This window comes from Homalodisca vitripennis, chromosome 2 (assembly GCF_021130785.1).
Source record: "Homalodisca vitripennis isolate AUS2020 chromosome 2, UT_GWSS_2.1, whole genome shotgun sequence".
NCBI lineage: Eukaryota > Metazoa > Arthropoda > Insecta > Hemiptera > Cicadellidae > Homalodisca > Homalodisca vitripennis.
This window is the reverse complement of record NC_060208.1, coordinates 118,477,520-118,500,318: the sequence shown is the minus strand read 5'-3', so window position 1 is coordinate 118,500,318 and position 22,799 is coordinate 118,477,520. Positions and strand designations below refer to the sequence as shown.

General features: G+C 35.6%; 2 protein-coding genes across 2 annotated transcripts; both read right to left on the bottom strand.

Annotated features, from left to right (window-relative positions):
* Nucleotides 1–1,206: 1,206 nt before the first annotated feature.
* On the bottom strand, nucleotides 1,207–21,833 carry LOC124355782. Its single transcript, XM_046806936.1, has 11 exons — nucleotides 21,491–21,833; nucleotides 20,759–20,960; nucleotides 18,906–19,051; nucleotides 16,335–16,370; nucleotides 14,478–14,633; nucleotides 12,652–12,871; nucleotides 9,529–9,827; nucleotides 7,840–8,094; nucleotides 4,876–5,122; nucleotides 4,364–4,618; nucleotides 1,207–1,455 (listed from the first exon to the last, which is right to left on the bottom strand). Exons 1-11 carry the CDS (start codon nucleotides 21,748–21,750, stop codon nucleotides 1,249–1,251), a joined length of 2,283 nt encoding a protein of 760 aa, XP_046662892.1. The 5' UTR covers nucleotides 21,751–21,833; the 3' UTR covers nucleotides 1,207–1,248.
* On the bottom strand, nucleotides 9,434–14,739 carry LOC124354650. Its single transcript, XM_046805273.1, has 3 exons — nucleotides 14,478–14,739; nucleotides 12,652–12,871; nucleotides 9,434–9,827 (listed from the first exon to the last, which is right to left on the bottom strand). Exons 1-3 carry the CDS (start codon nucleotides 14,630–14,632, stop codon nucleotides 9,525–9,527), a joined length of 678 nt encoding a protein of 225 aa, XP_046661229.1. The 5' UTR covers nucleotides 14,633–14,739; the 3' UTR covers nucleotides 9,434–9,524.
* Nucleotides 21,834–22,799: the final 966 nt, after the last annotated feature.

Sequence of the window (22,799 nt, the reverse complement as noted above, 5' to 3'; positions counted from 1 at the left end):
GAATAGCTCCAACTACTGTGTATCGGTATCATCAGTAGCAGAGTGAGAATCATATAGTAGGCGTTCGGTTAGGTTAATACCGAATTAACTTTAAGAAATCAGAATAAAAAACCACAATAGCTCAAACTACTGTGTATCGGTATCATCAGTAGCAGAGTGAGAATCCTATAGTAGGCGTTCGGATAGGTTAATACCGAATTAACTTTAAGAAATTAGAATAAAAAACCAGAATAGCTCCAACTACTGTGTATCGGTATCATCAGTAGCAGAGTGAGCATCAGATAGTAGGCGTTCGGTTAGGTTAGTACCGAATTAACTTTAAGAAATCAGAATAAAAAACCACATTAGCTCAAACTACTGTGTATCGGTATCATCAGTAGCAGAGTGAGAATCCTACAGTAGGCGTTCGGATAGGTTAATACCGAATTAACTTTAAGAAATCAGAATAAAAAAACCAGAATAGCTCCAACTACTGTGTATCGGTATCATCAGTAGCAGAGTGAGAATCCTACAGTAGGCGTTCGGATAGGTTAATACCGAATTAACTTTAAGAAATCAGAATAAAAAACCAGAATAGCTCAAACTAATGTGTATCGGTATCATCAGTAGCAGAGTGAGAATCCATATAGTAGGCGTTCCGTTAGGTTAAATGTAAAAAATTTGCATTGTTAAAAAACATATTTAGTGTTATTAATTTAAAATATCTTTCTTAAATACAGGGAAAATATGTAGAAAAGAATTAAGATAACTTTTAAGTTTTAAGTCATTTACATATAAAATAATATTTGGGGACATCTTGTAGGCCTAATCAGGCCCTTTGTATTGTGAAAAACGGTTGAATGTAAAATACGAAATGTTTACTATATGTGCAATAAAGAAAACTAAAAATAATTACACTTTTTATTGATGAAAATTGAATTTCCTTAAGTAATACTTTATTAAGAAACATTTAATGTTAGTAAATTATATTTCATTTTAGAAAGTCATTTACAGATCACAAATCGTTAAAAACTACTTAACTTTTTCCATAAACTCCCTCTTAAATAAGTGAAGGGTTTCCTGTGAAGTTTTATTTTCAGTCTGTATATATGTTGCAGTTTTGAGATACCGAGGTTAGATTATTGTCATAATCTAACATTTCTTCGTTCCTTGCAATTGAATATACAAGAGCATTTAAAACTAATGTATTTATGAATAAAGTATATGTACACTGTGCATGAATGTTTACTGAACTAATATTATAATATATTACACAGGACAACACAGGTATTTGGTGCCACTGTTGCAGCAGGTGGAAGTTTGAGCAGGACGTGTTGCGGGGCTTTGAGGAGGTGTAGGAGGGGCCAGTTGAGTGGGTGGGACCAGAAAAATGCCAATGACCTCCTCGCTGACTACTTGGGGCTGCTGTGGCGGTCTCTGGGGTGTCTGAGCTACGGCCGGGATCACACACACCATCTATGAACAGGACGAGTAACATACTCGGTAGTAACTACAATTGGTAACAATGTGTACAGGTAGCTAGTGTTAAAAATGTTAAAATTAATTATGTTGTGATAAAGTACTCAGTATTCGTGGCAAAACAGTCCACATTATCCTTGATTGTATTAATTAAAGTACAGATAACGCATCCAATGCTATAAATTGAGGCACGGCAGTGATTCTGTCGGTGCTATGGTACTTTCAAGCCATCCTGATACCTTGAACCTGAAGGATGTGTGAGATATGTAATTAGGTGATGTGACACTAACAGCCGTCTCAAGTTGGATTGTCGGTGATATGGTACTCTCATGCCATCCTGATATGTTGAACCTGACGGATGTGTGAGATATGGTATTAGGTGATGTGACACTAACAGCCGTCTCAAGTTGGATTGTCGGTGATATGGTACTTTCAAGCCATCCTGATACCAGCCGTCTCAAGTTGGATTTCGGTGATAGGGTACTCTCATGCCATCCTGATATGTTGAACCTGACGGATGTGTGATTTATGGTATTAGGTGATGTGACACTCTCAGTCGACTCAAGTTGGATTGTCAGTGCAATGAAACAAAATCAAATTGTTGGTTCTGTGGTATCAGGTGTTATGTAACCCCAATGTTGCCAACATTGACCTTACCACAAACAAATACGTCTACCATTGAAAAACTCTCAAGAAAGCTCATTCGAAAGAACAGTACGCTTTGTTCGATAAAATTCCTTACCAAATGAATGTGCAAGACGAAAAGGGGATTTAAACACTATACGTCTGGATGGGTCAGCCACAACTACGTGTCATTCTGACATTATTGTGATATTTTACTACCTGAGTGGCAATATACACAACATTTTAAGCGAAATATTCTCAATAGGCATCCATTGCTAAATACAAGCGACAGCTTGGATAAAAGATAAATAGATGTGTTAGACACTAAACTGAGGACAAGAAATCAACATATGTATGTAGTATACAATTCCTCAATTGTTCAATCAGCCATAAAGGAAAATAATATTTTAATATATTACTCCGTACTGTACATGTGCTCGTAATTAATGTGTATTAAATACAGCAACCCAATAATTAAATCTAAGGAACTATCGTTTATGAGATCCATATGAGTATCCAGCCAGAAACATAAGACACAAACATCCTAAGATGGTTCACCCTTCGATAATGTAATTTTCAACCGATTGCTGTTACGAGTTGATAACTTGTTACAATCGTACAAATTGTATATAAACTCACCGGATACATTTTAAAATATGGTCTACTTAACAATATTACGAACATTTGCCATCGTTAAGTAAACAAGAATATTAGCAATAGGATATCAGATGGCCGAGTCTAAGACCGTTTGGATCTGAGTTAGAGACAACGCACATTCAAATCATGTTCGTGACCGTCGTACATTCTATCAGTACCATCAACCTTGTACTGTATCGACTCTTCCTCTTATTATGTTTTATAAGGTCCTCACAACAAGCCCATGAGAACGATCAGAATAAAGAGATCGCCCGTAATGTCTTTGGTAACTTTCACTTTTATGTGTCCATCATTGTGTGGTTAAATTGCTGAATTGTTTCGCTAGCTTAAACTTGTGTTTTATAATTTAACACCTGAAAAAGAGGGCAGATACTAGTCTTCGATATGCTGTGTTCCTTTTACTGTAACAATTAACGAAGGCCAATGTACATAATCCTGTTATAACTTCAAATTGTCCAATGCCAATAATGGACTGCAAACAGAGACATAGCCTGGATATCTAAGTAGACTATATTTTTATTCTACATTTGTGTACCCTAGAATTCACCTTTTAAAATTTGTATTTCTCCAAATAAAAACACCTTTTCGGAAAGTAGTTACGATGTATGATCAAATTTCAAGGAATTGAGTGTTTTACGTATATCTTACACGCAATTCGATACGGGATTGTGCTCTACAGTTCTCTTAGACCTGATTAATTTCGTTAGTTCGGTAATAGATATCCCTTGTTAGGAAATTACGTGAGGAAGCACCCACCAGCAAACCAATTTTAATTTTAAAAAATAGAACTAGAATAGGAAGGTCTTGTTGGTCCTTGAGTCTCACATAACTATTTGTAAGTTTTTCTTTTGATTTGTCATCATAAAACTTTAAAAGAATAATATGTAACAGCCACTAATGTTTTCCTACCAAACTATGTCATTGAGTATATCAATAACGGCCAAGCATTTAAAATGACAACGGACAAATCTCGTTGGTACCACTATCTTGGCAACACCTGGTTTATCTTGTTAAATTTATTTCATAAAGTTCCTAATAAGAAATAGCACGTCCTTATAATTTGTTCATGCATTTAGAATAAAATTTCAAAATAGAACATTGTACGATATTCCTCCGCTTCCGCTCTTCCTCGCCCTTCTCCAACTTATAACACTGCATATAAAGTATCGTTTCCTTTGAATATTTGATTTTACTTATCATTACGATTTCTGGCATATAAAATTGAATAGATACTAAAACAATACGTAAGTCCTCTTCGATATACAACAGTACGATGTGATCCAAACTTTACGCACACTAAAGGAAACTATAAGAGAGACAACAAAGATTAAATTGACACTGTTGTGCATAATAACAAGACCAACAAATCTACCTAGTTACTAATTTGGTTGTGCCGTTTAATCACTGCGCTCAGGAAACTGGTTTTTTTGTCTCATGTTTTAGATCTTCACAGCTCTCTTATTAGTACCCATAATAGAACGTTATTCACATGCAATCTGATTAAATTTCTTAGAAATCTAAAAAAAGTCTATAATTTTAGTTGGAGCTCAGAGAACCAAAGTGCGATACATATTAATCTCTAGTCTCTGTTCCGGCAGTTCAACGAAAGTTTTCAGATACTCACCGGATTAGGAGTTCCACCTTGCTTGCGCGAGTCTGCGGTCTGGCTTTGCCGGTCACCTCTTATAGGTTTCCGGGCAGCGGAGGGCGGACAGCAGGGTCCAGGATTAGTGGCCACACACTGTGGCCTCCCATTGCAATCCCAACGTGGACAGTCCTGCTGTAGCCCGTTCCTCTTCTTACACTCGCAGTCTCTGTAGAGATTACCGGCCCTCAGCTCTTGGCTAGGTGTACGTGGCAGGTCCCAGGGTGCCGACGGCTAAAACACACACTTTCTATACTCCCTGTAGCTACACAGTAGACAGTCCTTCTGTAGCCCGTTCCTCTTCTTACACTCGCAGTCTCTGTAGGGATTACCGGCCCTCAGCTCTTGGCTAGGTGTACGTGGCAGGTCCCAGGGTGCCGACGGCTAAAACACACTCTTTATATACAATTAGTAGCTACAGTGCAGTCTACTTATTGTTATCATGGTCAGAACAAAGTTGTAGTAGGTCAATATATATGCAGTATCCTTACCCTAGGGTCTGACTTGTCTGGTATTGCGGCATCCTTGTACGTGACTTGGCTCCTGTTCTCGTACTGCATGCGACTGTACTCGCTGGTAGGTCTGGTCTCGTGCACCGATATGCCAGTGATGGTTGGCGGTGTACACCCTTTCCTCTTGCGGTACTTTCTGCACTCATCCTCCATGTCTCGCATCCCCATCGGTACCGCTGCTGCCGCGTGTCCACGCCGACTCCCGCCCTTCCCCTGCCGGTTCTCGCTGCCATACATAACATACATCTTACTAGCACTAGTTACCGTTCAACTGAAAAGTGCTATAAGTGAATCTACTCATGATCATAGAGATTTATTACTTTAAGTATAATACCCAGTGTATGAACAATTATAGTGAAACTTGCTACGGCGCAGATGTTCAGCTGGTTGACTTATGGGAAAGAAGAAGACATAACGCCAGTACAGAGACGTATATTGAATAAATCACACTGGGTATGCTAGCCATGTACTGAAGTGTTGTGTCTGTACCTTAGTCTTAAGCAGTTGCTAGTGTAATGTCAGCTATGGACGTTGTTGTACTGCATGGGATATTTAACACTAATATCGGAGACTAAGTAACATCTTTGGCCCAAATATTATAAGAGGGCGGCACTATACATTTTCTCAGTAATGACTACTGCTCTCAGATATGTTCGTCCAAGTACAGAACTTTTTCCCCAGTCAAGCCAATTTGAGAGTTACACGAATTTTGGCTTGAAAGGCAAGCAGATCTAAAGAATACGATACAAGGATTGTGCTCAAATCACCATTACTGACATTAGAAATTACCTCAATCAAATTTTGTTTCTTTGTCAGCTCTATTAGGAGTTTCCAGTTCCATTCCTGATTGAGACCTCGCTCTTAAGAGTTTAATACATTTAAATGGAATAGTTTATTGTGAAAGGATTTTCTAACAAGGTCATTATTTCTATCTGGTATGATATTACATAATTTTGTAATACAACCTTTTCTTGGCCACACCTTTTTTGTTACAGGTCATCACTGCCTTCGCCACATTGACAATTACTGACTTAACGATGCTTTTGGTAATTACCGATATTAAGTGTTTCCGAAAACATCTCTAGCAGGCTGCGAAATTCCATGTCTTGAGTAACAAAACAGTGAGGGGATGTTTATTCGATAAAGGGTTCCCGATTATCGGAGGCTACAGAGATTCAAGCCTTGATGTATTGCAACTCTACAATTTACTGTTTAGATCAATGGTGCTTAGGAACACCTCATCGTAACAGTCTTCGAGTTACCTCTTGTTGGGTATAAAGTGCTTTACAATCCGCTGCAACGAATCTACGAATCTTGTTATTGTAATGAAGAAATGACAATACCTTCCCTCCTCTCATTAGTACTGTCACTAAGAATTCATGGGTATCTCGCCTTTAATGACCTGAAATCTACAGTAATAATAATAATAGTTCTTTATTTGCTATAGACAGTTAAAAACATTGTATCGCAAAAGTAATTTATAAAATATTACTTTAAAAATTAAGGCTGCCTGAGTTAATCATAGATACACTTCAATTACAAACAGAGGTATATGAAACAGATTCCTGATGTGCAAGAATTGCTCCATGTGCCAGGAGGATGTAACAGCATCAGTGCTACTCCTGGGATCCATGAAAGACCACAAAAATTCCTTAAACCGCCAAATGAAGCATGCATTGCTGAGAGAGGGCATCACATTGAGTAGCATTTGTAACTTTAAATCCTAATGTAAATTGTATGTAAAAATAAAACTTCTTATCCATAAACATGTTTTATTTTATTTAAAAACAACTATTGTAATGCAAAGACCTATAAATAACATGCAATTGATTAGGAGCTGTACTTAAAATTATACGTTCCAAATGTAAGAGAGCATCAACACTCACCAAATAAAATTGATTTAATTATTTTATTTCTCAGCCGATTTTATTAAATTTGCTATTGTCAGTGATGTTATTAAAATTTAAATAAATTGTTGTTCTTGCAATTTTTAAGTAGAATTAACAGTTTTTTTTTATATATTAAAGTTTGAAAAGTTTTAAATGCCACTATTTTGAAATGGAAATTGATAATATGGAAATGAGTTTAACATAACAGCCAAGTTTCATGTTATTTGATCCTACGCATTCTGAGATACGGTTTTTTAATAAAAACGCATACGGACAGACATACACTAAATGAACCTATATAACACATATGTTCATATGAACTTTTTTGTGTCTACTACCATATCCTGACGTTGTGTCAACCTCTCGTAAAACACCCTGTATATATGACAACACTAATCTCGAGACGATGTTTGATGAATTTTACCTAATCTAAAACAAATGCTAATCAACTAGACATCACTAAGAAATGCAACAGGGTAGTAGAAGCAAAGCTTTAATATTAAGATATCTTCTGTACATCAATAACCATACTTTAGATGTTTATTAAATGTAAGTTAACATTAAGATATGTATTACTGTTTATATAAAATATTATTTTGTACTCATAACCCTGTATTATAAAACAGTGTACATTCATCTGCGTTTTACCAAAATTTAAAATGAAAGTTAAACTATATTTTTTTACATTTTTCTTTACAGTATAATATTTTGTTTGCCGTTCGGAACAAAATTAAATCTTTATAACAAAACTTGCAAATGTAAAAATTTTAATTTTGAAGTTTTATAAAGAATTTATACGTTACAGAAATCTCCATAATATTCAACGCGGTTTTTATTTTAATAAATGAGGAACTATATTACGTCAACCCAAAAATTAAGCTACTTCAAAACGTTTTAAAATTAGCGATAATCTTTGGAAGACAGATTTTAAGAAAAGAGGATGTGTAACTTTTACGGTATATTAACGTGTAATGTTAACGGTATATTAAATGCCGAACTAAGTATAGAATTATGAATTGATCCTAGAACTGTTACAGCTAACGCAGTGACTTACCTGGCCTCTATGTCGCCTACTAATTGTTTTATCTGGGCTATGAGCTGTTGTCGCCGGTCTGCCGCTGGCCTCTGACCCCGACCGTAGCTCTCCTGGCCGCAACACTTGCCTGCCATGTTGTGTTTGTGAATGTTACTGATAATTTTCGTGTGAATGTAAACTGGAGTGTTCTTGTTGTGGTGTGGTGTGAAATGTATGAATGTGTCTAACTGAACATGTGGTATCTTATTGTCGGGCTTATTTATATTTTTAAATCTTGTCAGGTATACCAACTTACTCAGTACAAAGAGATTTCCCTCAAACAAATCTCAGAACACAATTGTATCTTAATGCAAATTGTAGTATTCTATATTACTAATTATCTCTAAAATATGGATTTCAGTCTAAGAGGATTGTTGATTGCGTAATTGTGCTCGATTATACTTTGTTTCGAACCAATATTGGGCTTCAGCTCTACTATGTAAATACCTATGTTGTAGTAGACTTACACTCTACCATTGTTCGTTCTCCAGCAAGGTCGAATCTTAAAACAAGTCTGATTAAGAACATAATTGCTTTGTTAACACAACTATAGGCTCCTGAATTTACAGATTAGCCTAAACCTCCTGATTGTTTGAGTTCCTGAGCATTTACCAAGGAACCTTCTTGAAATTGAGGCGGAAATCTATCCCGAGAAAGAGCGGCTCTTGGGCTGACGTTTCCTGCGAAGGTAAGAGCAAACACTGTATTTTTGGTAGTAAATTAATTTTTTTATTATTTGGACATTTTGAGTACGTATGTTGCTTATGTAGCAAATTTATTACTACAAGAAATGAGCTAGGTAGCGTTCATATAGTGTCCCTTGCTGTTATAAATAAGTTACTTCAGGTAAGGTCCACGTCTTCCAAAAGTTTCAATCCAATAGTTCGCAACAGGCTATGTTGTCTCTGTTCTCTTCACAAATATTGTTAGTTTGATAGCTACTACCCAAAGTCATATTGTTGATAGCTGAATAACCGGATAACTGACCTACCTAGATGGTTAGTTTAACATGGTGAGGCACGATGGTTCTTCTAAAGTAAGAGATAAGTAATGTTATTATAGTTAGTAATGGTATAATAAGTTTTTATAAGTGTTTAGTAATGTATTAATAAGTAGAGTTATTATAGTTCTTATATAACATGTAACCTGGAAATTGCCTTGGTCTATGGGTAAATGTAGAATTGAAGTGTCACATAGATAAGAGTAATTCTCCCGCAGGTATTCGGTTTAACTGCACGGATCTTACCCATCCAACGTCTTGACTCTTGTCGCGATTTTTCTTCTAGTCGTAAGTGAACGATGGAGTACGGAATGTGTAATATAGAAGCCGTCTGTTAAAATTTTATCCCGAACCAGTAATCTTGAATGTACATGCAAGCTGTTGATGTTAGTGTGATAACTGAATAATACTAATGCTCATCCTAACCTAGTTTTCTTTTATACTGTATGGTCCTAACCATTTGTGCTTATCTGTGAGTTCGTAGCTTCATTATTTATAGAACAGTGTTTCACACATTTTTTTTTTTACCTAATTAATATTTTTATTTTGTTTGGTGCATTAAAATGAAACACCTTTTTGGCTATGTACGAGAGTATATTGGCAGTCTGTAATACAATTGTAAAATTACCAACAATAACATTTATTTGTAGAATTCTAGGACCTCCTACTGAGACATGGGACAGCAGATGTATTTCTGGCCCGATGGCATCTCTGAGGGAGAGGCCTTGCAGAAACACGCCATCTTGAGTTCTGGCCTTTTAGGAACAGCGGAGGACTGAGCGGAGGAACCGGGGGACTGACCCATGGCAGCCTCGCGACCCGTGAGTCCCATGGAGGGCGGGCAGCAGGGACCGGGGTTGGAGGCCAAACATTGTGGCGTGGGCGGCTTGCACTCAGGCCTTTCGCAGTGATCTTGCAGACCGTTCCTTTTAGCACAGTCACAGCGTGGGTGCAACGTAGGTTTTGGCTGCAACAAACAGTTCGTGGTTAATAGTCGTGGTATTCTGGCAACACATACTGCTATCTACAACTTTACTACCAAAACACAACAAAATATTTATGAAATCTTATTTTATTGTTATTAGATTTCTATTTGGGTAGCTATGTGTATCGATAATAACTATAAAGCTTCATAATTTTGTCTTCATATCGTACTACACTTCTAATTACCTCAGTCTGTATACACAACTTTGGGAACGGTCAGCACGTTCAGTTCCTTGTGTTCGGATTATCCGTCTCCAAAAAAGAACAAGTACAACATGAAGACGATACTTAAATAGCAAATGCTTAGCCTATTATGTACGTTGCCACAGAATCCATTTGAAGACTTTTTAAGAATACGGAGTCCGTACCGTAATAATAACAGTAAAGTGTAGATTAGAAAATAATGTATAATTTATATAGCTTTTGGAGAGCGAAAAGCTTGTATAAATGGGTTTTAATTGAATACAGGTAAAAAGGCAAAAGTTTCACAACTAGAAGTTTTTGGGCTTAAATATCGCACTCTCAGGCCCTTACTCGTACCGGTCTTTTCGGAAAATTTTACCGGGGCCCGGGTTCCTTAGGGGTAGATGTTTTTACTTACGTTATATTAATACCCAGTTATAATTACGTTCTTCATACATAATATTCACTGCACAGATACAGATTAATCGGTTGGTAGGTCTAAATAGTCGCAATCTTAAAACTGTTTATCGAATCGTACTGGGAAACGAACTAGTGCAAGAAATGTTTTTAAGTACCATAATACCACACTTGGTTGGAACCAATTAAGAATTTTGCAACACTGATTTGGTGTTCACACATTATTATAAACCGAATATAGCCTTCTTGAGCGATATAGCGTTTCCTTATCAGTCCGTCTGAGTGATAAGTCTTGATAGAAAGGCCCAAGAGTGTAAAACCTTGTGTATAGATTCCTCTCGGTCCAAGAAAGAACGCCAAAGGACAGTCTGTCTGTCTGTCTGCACGTCCTTCTATGCAGTAATTCGTGATTGACATGTCCTGGAGATTTGAACATGGTGTATAGGCCTAGTTCCTCTTGTTCCCATGAAGAAGCCTGTTAATTTCGGGTTTATTAAGTCAATCCTTTCGTATATTTAATAACTCCTTCATAGAGTTTTGAAGGTTTCTTTCGATACTCGGTTATATTGATTTATTTTTTAACACTACTTTATATTATATTTTTATATACTATAAACAGCAACCATTTTGAGGTCGTTGGACATAGCTCTCGTATTATGAAACACTTTGTTCTGCGATCCCAATAGTTAATATGTATTATATAACCTATTCTTAATCTGTGAATGGATGCCACATGAAAGTATTTATATCAAAAAATGAACAAATCAAATTAATTATTTTATCTAGCCTTTCTAAGATGCATTGAGTTTCCTTTGCTTTAAAAGTGTAACAAAAGTTTTCCCAATTTTTTAATGCAAAGTTTAATTTAATTTTAAAATGTTCTTTAGTAATTTTTTTCAAATAATGGATTTTTGATTACAGGCTGCTCTTCCCCCACCTACTACTTCCATCAAAAGCGATTCCCAATAGGTAGCGTAACGTACAAATACATTTGCAAAAGTATATATTTGGAATGGAAATCTGTGTACTTACAAACGAAGAGTGGTTTTGGGTTCAGGAAATGCAAAGAATCCATAATATTTAAAAATTCCCTTCAGCTTCAATAGAACGAAAGCAATAAGCATATTTTTAAAAGTATATCTACAAATAACGGATTGAAAAATAAGTCAGAAAAACAAGCAAATAACGTGACACTTGACAAAAGGTTGAAGTGCTGAGATGGCTTCAGCAAATATAACGAGACATGGGTGACATGTGACGATAGTATGTCATTCTTCAGCATATCTGTGACATAAATACATTTATAGTTCTGATAAAGTAGTCCCATGTATTTCCTGTAAAGCTAAAGACAAGTTATGTTTAAAGTGTAAGAAGGGCTAAACACATAGCCACGTTCGGTGAAATATTTAGGAATGTAAAATACGAGTCTAATTTTTTGGCCCAATCAATTCTAACTATGCCTGGTTCCTATATTATCTCCCAAACTATATAAAACTTTTATCCTATAAGAGAGCAAGGAGTACTCGTTTTTTGTATTCTCTAGGGCGAATGCTTCAACACGGGACTACGGTGTTGGATAAACTGTTATAAAGGAGTGGGTTTCAGATTAAAGAACTACCCCCCACCCTCCACCACCATAACCACCACATATTACAACTTTCACAAACAGCGATCCCATTTGAAGCGTCACTTAAAGATGTATTTGCAAAGGTACGCTTGGCCAGGTCCGTCCTGAGGTACTGCGACGGTAGCCCTGACAAATAGGATTTAAGTTTTGTGAGAAATAGTGAATGCAAGGTTGTAACTATTAGATAAGAGGTTTAATTCAGTTTTCAGATCAATGACACTGGAATTTTTTTCGTATTATTGAGAATTTATTCTTTTTAACGAATAATTAACACTCACGTAAAATATAATTAATATTTAATAGGGTATACAACATTAGTGTATACGAAAAGGTCATAAGAGCCTACCTTTGTCTGCTTAAATTAGGCTTCATTTAATTTCTTCCCCTTTGTACGTAAAGCAATGAATCCTGTAGATAGGAAGCTCAACTTATACTTAGCCTATATTATCTAGAACTGGTTGAGGAACGTGTTGCTACTTTCACACTAATAAATACAACGTAATGTTGTTGGAATCGTTCAACAGATCAATTTTTGAACAAACTCAGAATATTCTCCTCAACGTTGTTGAGGCCAAGTTACCTTGGAGCGTACGTCGACATAGGTGATGTACTCCGAGTCGTTCTGACTCATGCGGTCGTAGTCCTCGGTGGGGCGAAGCTCGTGGGTCTGCACACTGGAGATGAGGGGCGGTCGTGGCATGGGCGGCATCCAGGACTGGCAGTGGTTCTTGATGTACTCGGGGTACTCGCCCAGGGGCCTCGTGGCGGACATCTTGCTGGGCGGCTCTACTTTGCACGGCCTGGAAGAAGGTAAGAAACAACAAAAAACTGTCAAACCGACGCTTGTGTATTAACCCCCTGTTTATACACAGCTACTTACTATTCGTACTCTTGATTGTCACTAATATAACATTTTAAAACAAGTTGTAATCCATATATTATTTAGGTTTTTTTTTCTTCAACGATACACATCCCGAATCATATTTTATGTTTACATATGATAATATGGCCAAAAGCTATAGAATTTTAATAAATAATTCTGGAACTGATCAATATACAACTAACATTAAAGTTAAAACATCAATAAAAATATCCGCCTTCTTCACAAAATTGGTACTCTCTTCCCAGAAAAAGTGTCGTCTTTCCAAAATGGTAAACGTTTCGCCAACTATGTTTTATAGGGACAAGATCAAACATTTGCGTATAAGGGTTTTATTCCGCTTTTAATGATGATCTATGAGTCTCAAAGTGAGGTTTACTATCTTGACATTTGTATTCCTGTCCTAATTTAGAAAATGGGATAGGACCAGTAAAAGATATCTATAAACAAACTTAAATTTCCTTAATATGTTTTAAGCTATTGTTCTTGTTTTTGTTGAATGTAACAATTAATGATACAGAAGCGATGTGCGGTTTATCGTTATATGTATATAGATATTCATTTTGTAAAGGTTTTATACAAACTGAGTTGGATTTTACTTTCTGTAACTTACGTAGGTACTTTGGGATTATACCGACCACACCCAGACATGAATCGTTATTTGACATTTTGCTTCTACTGATTACTAGATTAGCGTAGAACAATATTTCGTCAATATAAAACAGGAATTGTCTTATCGCAAACCCCTCCCCATCCTCAGACAGAGGTCAAAGTCGAGCGGTCTAGTAGATAATGTGATTGCAGAGTCTCGCCGCCCGTTCAGCTGGTGCGTCGCTTTGTTGTACTTCCGTGTTTTACCCCTACATTTCTCCAAACACAAAAATTCAACAAAAACAAACATTACCAAACAAAAACTAAACTCTTTATTGAAAAAAAACACTCAAACTTGTTTTTATTCTTGATCACACTCTGCCACCCAAAATGCGAGTGCCTCCGGCCATCAGAACGAAAGAAAAACATCCCTCGAGATAGTACCTATCAGTAAAATATCAAATTCTAGAAGGGCTGATCAGAAATATAAATTAAATTGTAATGGAAAGGCAATTATGTACCGTGCAAAAAGCTTAAATAATCATGTGATGCCGTGCGGCGCGGCCTGCCGTAATCGGGATTCTCGAGAAAGATAAGATAACAGCGACAACAATACCGATCACAATACCTGGAAGTGCTTGTAATTTTGTAATTTTGTAATTAAAGAGTTGTTTTTTCGTTCTATCATGTTTGTTTCTATAAATTTATATTTTTGTGTTCTTCATACTGGTGTGGTCGGTATAATCCCAAAGTACCCTTACGTATCCTTACATATTTGGTTGGAACTTTGCTTCTACTCTATGTGTAGGTTACATTGAATTTGTGGTTGGTCGGTATATGCTTATGCCCTATATTTACATTTCAACACCTTCCTATCCCTAAACTTAAGCCAATGTCACTTATCAAATTAGAACAGGTACACTGCAGAACGGTACCTCTCATCAAACTCATCCAGGAAAATCTTCAACTGTTCGAGGAGGTCTCGTCGACGCTCGTTGGTACCATGGCAGACCTCCTCGTCGTGCCCGGCTCTCCTGGGGGACCCGGCGGCAGACGTCCCCCGTTCCTGGCCGCAACAACCCTTCCCCATTCTGTTGAGTGTGAACTGGTAATTTTGAAGTAAACGTAGATGTGTGTGAGTCTGTGTGTGTTGTGGTGCACAATGTTTTCGGAATGTTGTGTGAAGTTATTACAGTATTGTTGCTATTTTGTTTACCACATGGTATTCGTAGATAAACCAACGTTGCATTTGGTTTCCTGGCTGGAGCCAGTGTGAGTGAAACTGTACAAAGTGCTATATAAATGCGTACCTTTAAATATTAAACACTGAATTAAGTTCTATTTTACAGAACCATATTAGTCATATTTCCTTTCAGTATGCAAAACAACACAAAGAATAGAACCTGTAATTGATCTGCAATAACATACCAGATTACGCACTAAACGTGTTTTAAATATAAACTATATAAATAAACTAAAAGTCAAAATACACGAAAAACAATACATTTTAATTCATCTTCAAGTATTATTAACTAACTAAAACATATTAGAGCCATCTTATTTCAGAAACACAATTCATGCAAATTATTTTAAATGTTATACTAAAATTAGCTGAATACCCGTATTTTGCTATGGGATAAAAACACAATTTTTTCACTTATTTTGCTTTTGTATCGGATACTGTAATACTCATTAATGTTTGAAGAGTGTCAGAATGAAAGGAGCTAAGTGTCAAAAACTAAATTTTACAGGAATTAGAAAACTGTTTTTTTATACTGGAATTGATGTTTGAGATAAATATAATTTATACATATAACTATTTCTAAATTTTATCCCAAAATTTTAGAAATACTTCAAATCCGTTTTGAAATAAATTAACGAATATTTAATACATAAGTATGATGAATAGTCAACTAAAACCCTTTTAAAAAGTATTTTAATACCATACACTTGTTTCGGATTCAACCATCAACAGTATACATTAACTTCTAGTAAATAATAAACAACTAAATATGTGGACCATTTAAACAGATTTTAAATTTATGACAGTTGTAATTTTTATTAGTATTCTGTATGTAATATATTTTTCAAAAAGTGAGTTTGTCTTATTATTCATGTTTTTATTTTAAATGGTTTGAGGATCTTTACTGTAATTTATATTATATATATATATATATGTGTGTGTGTGTGTGTGTGTGTGTGTGTGTGTGTGTTCAAGTTCAAGTTCAAAAATGCTTTATTCAAAAAAATACATTGTTTACAATATTACACATGTCCCATGCGCAATAGCGCGTGCGGGATACAATATATTTTTATTTAATGCTAATTAAATCTCACATTCGGCCAGTCCATTTTGGTTGTACTTGCAGATTTTATACATACACATATTACAATTAACACACACAATATACCCACTAAGCTTTACTACACTAATACACATATATATATATATATATATATATATATATATATATATATATATATAATATATATATATATATATATATATACATTCTAACTCCACTACACCACTATAACAAGTCTAAGAGTGCCAAGGTTGCAAAAACTAACCACTAAAGTTTTCCAACATTCCAAAGCTGACATGTATCACCCAATACCTTACCCCATAAACTCTTTCATCAATTTAACATTATTTATCTATAAATAATACATAACAACCAGCAATTAAACAACAGCAAGCAACAATAAATAAACTACGTATATATAATACTCAATAACAATAAATAATAAATTCTCATTCCAAAGCTGACATGTATCACCCAATACCTTACCCCATAAACTCTTTCATCAGTTTAACATCAAATAAACTATAAATAATGCATAACAACCAGCAATTAAAAAACAGCAAGCAACAATAAATAAACTATATATAATACTCAATAACAATAAATTATAAATTCTATACTTAATAACAATCAATAAATCATCCATTACGGAACAATAAAGAAGAACACCTATAACAATAATTAATCTATGAATATCCAATAGCGAGTAACAACAATGAGATTCATCAAGAGCCATCTGTAATAAATTGACGGGCTTTCATCTTTACCTTCGGTTTAGATTCAAAATAAACTTCATTTCCAAAAGATTCTAAAAAAACTATTGAATATTTTTGGCCCAATGTAGTAAAATTGGTGCCTGCTCCTTTCTTTTTTCATATTTGGAACTTCTAACATTATTCTGTTTGCAGATCTGGTACTTCTAACATTTTATTTTATTTTAAAATGATCTAGGTGTTTATGTATATACATTACAATGTAATGTATCTACATTACATCTAATATAATGTATATTTACATCTAATATAAATCTGGTTAAAAGTTAATATACGTTGTTCAGAAAACAAGTAACTCACTCTGTCCATTCGTTTTATTCCATATAGTGTTCTAATGGCATTTATTTGTGATGCAATAACAGGGTTTAACAGCGTATGAAAAGTTCCACCATAGTGTATTATTCCATATCTCATGGTACTCTCTAGCCATGAGCAATACAGGTTTCTTAATTGATCAACTTTCAGATGATTTCGCATATGGTAAAGAGAATAATTTACTTTATTTAATTTTTTTCCTAAAATATTTATGTGAGAATCCCATTTTAAGTATTTATCTATATGGAGACCTAGATACTTAACATAATTTACAAACTCTATAATTGGACAGCTACAATTATAAATACACAAGTACCTGTGACAGCGAAAGCCAAAGAAATTTTATATCTCAGTATTTTCTTTGTCCTGATCAAAAAATGATATGCATTTAGCCTTAGAAACATTAATGAGCATTTTATTTTTAACTAGCCACACTGAGATATTTTGCAAATCTTTGTCTACTCTTATCTTCAGAATATCCTTGTTATATGCTGAACAGACCAACGCTGTGTCGTCTGCATATGCAAACATGTGCGTGTGTGTGTGTGTGTGTGTGTGTGTGTGTGTGTGTGTGTGTGTGTGTGTGTGTGTGTGTGTGTGTTTAATTCTTCTGTTGTGTTTTTTCTCCTTTCCTCTCGATATCTAGAATTCCCAAGTCCTTTTCAATGTTTGTGTAGTTATGGTCAGTTTGTTAAAAATGTTTAGCGTAATTTTATTTTATTGTAGACACGTTATTTATTTTCAAACCTTGTATATTTTTCTTTTCCTCCAGAAGTGCGGGGTGGCACTGAGGCGTCACTAAAACCGCACTGGTCAGGGGCATTTCCGACTGATACTTTCCCGACCTCAGATCACGTGCCAGATCGTCCAATGTGATCTGACGTCGGAGAAGTTGGACCATCTGATACTTGATCTGAGGTCAGGAAAGTACCGATCGGAAATGCACCTGGTTATCAGTGCGGTTTTCTGTGGTGCCTTATATAATAAAATATTTTACTTATACTCAGGTTATACTAATAAAAATTGGTCCTTTTCTAATCAAAATAATAATATTTAATTTAAAATGCTACATTGTTTTTACCGGGGGAGTTCATCCCTAGAGAATATTGTTGTAAAGATATTCTCCTCCTTTATAAAAGGAATCATTGACGAATATCACTCGTCTTTTATTCTGTTATCCTGAGTTCTGGAAGCGCAACAAAACAAGACAATTTAGTTATGTCTATACAGAATTTGGTACTTTGGTACTATCCGAAGACCACTAATTTTGGAAGACTTTCTTACCGAGAACCCAAAAATCTAAATAATTATATAGAGACTTTATTTAACCTACTGTGGGAATTACATTCTATTACTATGACGGTCGGTTCTTGTTTTCTGTCTCCCAAAATGAAGCGATTTCGGTGAGAAGGAAGCCACTTTGTCCCTATCTACTATGTGATATTAGGATTTGTAAGTAGGTTTAAATTAGGTTACTACCTATGTTACTACATAAATGTTACTAGCAATACCAATGTTAAAGATAACCGTTATAAGCGCTCACTTGATCTGAATTTGAATATGGGTACTATCTCGAGGGGTATTTTCTCACTAGAAGTGCGGGGTGCGTCGAAGGCACCACCGATTACTGTTTCCAATTATTCATTACAATTGAAATTGTATAATTTGGGATTGTCAATGTACTGCTTACTGCTGTATGCCGAGGGTATTTATTATGCAATGGATATATTACATCGTTTTAATCAAGGAGCGATGTAATGTATCAGATTTTCTGCCACTTACGGGGGAGGGGCTTTTGACTAAAGCAGCTACTTGAGAACTTGGCACTTTTGTTGCCATTGTTGGAAACTTCAATTATCTTATCTGGCCTATCCGCTTAACCGACGTATATCGGTAATATGAAAAGTCAAAATTTGTAATGTGTTTTGTGTATTTAACAAGGATGTGTGTGTGTGTATGTAGACGTCACTAAGAGTTGGCCGCCGGACACCTTGCGGCCTCTCCCCGCCACTGGGCACAGTGACAACCCTTGGCCCTGGCTGCGCCCCCTTGGCTCTGGGTGTGGTGGCTTTGAGTCTGATTTTGGCTCTGCTTCCGCGTCTCTTCCCAGTTCCTCTGCAACGGTCACAACATTATGTTCGGCCTTAGTAAAGAATTGCCCTTAACTACTCAAACAAGACTGAAACACTGGCATTTTACTGGTCATTGTGAGTTTAAAGCTAATACTGTAAAATAAGACTGTTCGAAAAACTTAATTTTAATCAAGGCTTACGTACAGACATTTTAAAAACAAAAATGATTCGGGTATTGCCAATTTTAAACTAACACATTAAATAAAGTTTTAAATATTTTTTTGAGAGTAACTTTAGTTTTTCTAAAATATAAATTCATCATCACTAAAACCAACAATCTAAATATACCTAATTCTTTGGAAATAACTTAAATGGATTAAACGTTTAAGTTATTTTTTCTATATATAAAACATAAATCTTGAATGGAGCATCAAATGTAATGTTATTTGTTACTATGTTTTGAAATAACGTGTTTTTTCATAAAGTAAAACTTTTAATTGGGCGGTGCCATTAAATGTAAAAATATACCCTTTATATTTTTAACTTGATATGCTACGAAATATGCTTGATCAAAATATTAAATACAGGCTATTGAACATTTAATGTGCAATAAATATCATAAATAATTCAAAATATTTACAAATTTTACATCAACTGCAAATTGGGTCATACATGAACAAACTGGACCTATTCCTATTTGGTTACTGAGATTTTATGTAACTCCTGAAGTAGGTTATTAGTCATTCTGTGACATTTTTAATCTCCCTAAACCACCTCACCGTCACCATTATCTCAAAGCACATTCGTTATAGTGATGGTTACTGGAGGAAGTGTTCCTCTTCATATCCTATCCCATCTCACTGCAATATACGGGTTTTATCATGGACACCAATTTATTGGAAAACATCAGTAATAACGATTTACCTCATAAGCACTTAAGGACATGTTAAGCAGAGAAGCTATAGCATTGCTACTGCCACAGGATACATACTCCAATTTCAAAGCCAGTGTATTGAATAACGAAGAGAAAGTCAATTCCTAAGTAAGCACATAGCATTCCTTCATGAATAAGGTAACAAAACACAGTATCTCGTTCAGCACAGTTTCAAGTTTCGTTGTACTCGTGTTTAATTTTGTACCAGTGAGATGAAGTCATAAAATTGGGTAGTAACCCCCTTTCTTATAAAAATCCTATGTGATGAAAAATTTAGAGATATTTCATGACTTACATAATTTTATAAGGGTCAATGGAAGTATTACACCACAGAAAAGCATATTTTAATGAGCACTTACAAGCTAACGCCACTTTCTAATCATGGCAAACTGGTTCAGTAGGTTTTGAAAGTTGTTGAGATATCATTTGTGTTTTAATTCAATGGTAAGTGGAGAGCAACTTCGATGTCTTATTGAGCATCTATTAGGTGAAACGTGGAAGTCTGTTTGAATTCCGTATGATTTAGCTCACTAGTTTCTTACATCGCTGTCAGTTAGGGTATATGCTTCTTAGAAGAAGCTACTAGGTAATTTCCATAGACTCAATTTTCGGCTTTTTACAGTTAAATGCTGGACTTTCTAAACCAAGCATGTATGACTCCAATATTTGCGGATGTCTTAATACATAATAAATCTGTGTGTACAAAATATCACGTGAATCTTTTTAGAGGTTCAAACGATTTCGTGATCATTCAGTCAGTGGCATTGTGCTTAATCTATATCAACGGATAATCTAAAAAGCTATTTTTAAACTCACCACGGAAATGGGTGGACAAGGGTTACCACCCGGCTGCTGGTTCACCGTCAAGGCCAGTGTGGGCAGACTGTTGTACGGCTCACTGAAGTACGGGTGGTCATAATCCACGTAGCCGGGATATTTGATCAGGGGGCCGAATCCTGTCTGGCCCAGAGCTCGCCCACCTCCTTTTCCAGACTTCGAGCCTCGGTTCATCACCGGCCTTAAAACATATGCGCTTCAATGTCAACTGTACATTTATCCAAGCAGTCAACTAAACAGATTGAATAGTGCTCAATCATATTACATATTTTCTGTAAACAGTTTAGGATATAAGACAATGTCAGCATTCAAGAAAGTTATAAATACAATGTGAGTCAGAGGCCCTGCAACGGATAGTATGACATTTTTGTGTTTAACTAATACCAAAGCATAAACGTCCTATATTTCTTGAGCACAGCGAACCCACCATTCCAGTTCCACTTCTATGAATAACTCTTGTCGATATATTTTTCTGGGCTCGTTTTAATGAAATGGTACTGACTTTAAGCAAAGAGTTTAAAATCTGCGTACACTCAAAATCTAACTAAATTGGTATCGAATGTTTGAGCACTAGCGCCGAATTTTTGAACTACCTTTTACCAGCTAACAGCGTTATTATTTTGTGAGTTTGGTGGCCCGAGTAGAGACATTGCCCTAGTCTACAGCAAAGACATTGCTCTAGTCTACAGCAACACCACAAATATATATTACCTGTCATCGTAGTCATCTAGGAACATCTTCATCTTGTTTATCAGATTCTGCCTCTTCTCCCCCTTCAGATGACAACTGTAGTCGTTGTGTTTGTTGCGCTTGTCTTGTGACCGGCGCTGTATCTCGCACAGATCTATGTCCGCCAGACCAGGTTTTTTTGTGTCCGTACAGTACCTGGGTCCTGTGTTCTTCTGTTTGGCGATGTGGATGTCGATCACGCGAGGGTCATCGAGCGGGAAACACTCGCACTCCAGGGCCATTGTGCTGTTTGTGTGTAAGAATGTGTGAGTGTAGAACTTGATTGTGTCAACTTTAACCTGTACTACTTATTTTACGTGCATGATTGATTACCTAGCAACGGATGTTAATTATTAATTTTCAACATATCTTATTTAATTTGCTGGGCATATTTTAAATGTAAACGTTTGAAAATATATTATACACTATTTCTTATATTTACAGTGGAAAGTTCTATACAATATTTTTCAGGGGAAACTGTGATGGCGTACTGGAAAGTAAACTCATATATACTGTGACATTTTACAAATCATTCATGTCTTTTATCACTAATATGATATAAATCATAATAGTAATATAGTAATAACTATGTTACCATAATTTCTTGTTTGTGTGAAGTTTGTTTTTTATGATGGAAGGATTGTGCAGGAAACACGATGTTTCCAAACATTTGCCATAGATTGTAGTTATGTGTTAGGTTCTTCACCTGACGAAGAGATCAGATGCAGATCTCGAAACGTAGTGTTAGTGATTTTTGTATCACTGAACTATGCAATATGTCCGGAAAGGTCTGTTCTTTTCATAATGTGTTGTTAATGTCAATATAATTATATTTTTGATCAATATTGTTCATGTTAAATACATTTTGTATTCATCCACCTCATCATCACGTTCTTAGTTTTAATTTAAAATTAAATTATTATTTACGCTTAAATTTATTTCCCGCCTTACAATTTTAAAAGTTAATATAAACAAAATTAATAATTCCTTTTCAACGTTATACTATCAAATTCTCTTCAACCAGTATGGCGAAGAATGTGAAGAGGGCAAGAGGACTACAATAAAAAGGCTGTGAACAACACTGTTAAGAACTACCACTTGTCTCGCCTGCCACCTCATCTTTCTTCTCGATTTGACTGGCCTAGTGAATAAATAGACTTTAATTTGGGCACTTACCCAAAATCTGTTCCCCAAAGTTTTATTCCCCTTAAAACGTGTGCTTGGAAACCAACAGTCTAACTGTTCCAATACTTCAAGAGCCAGAGGGTCAGTATTTCCATTTTAAGCCCTT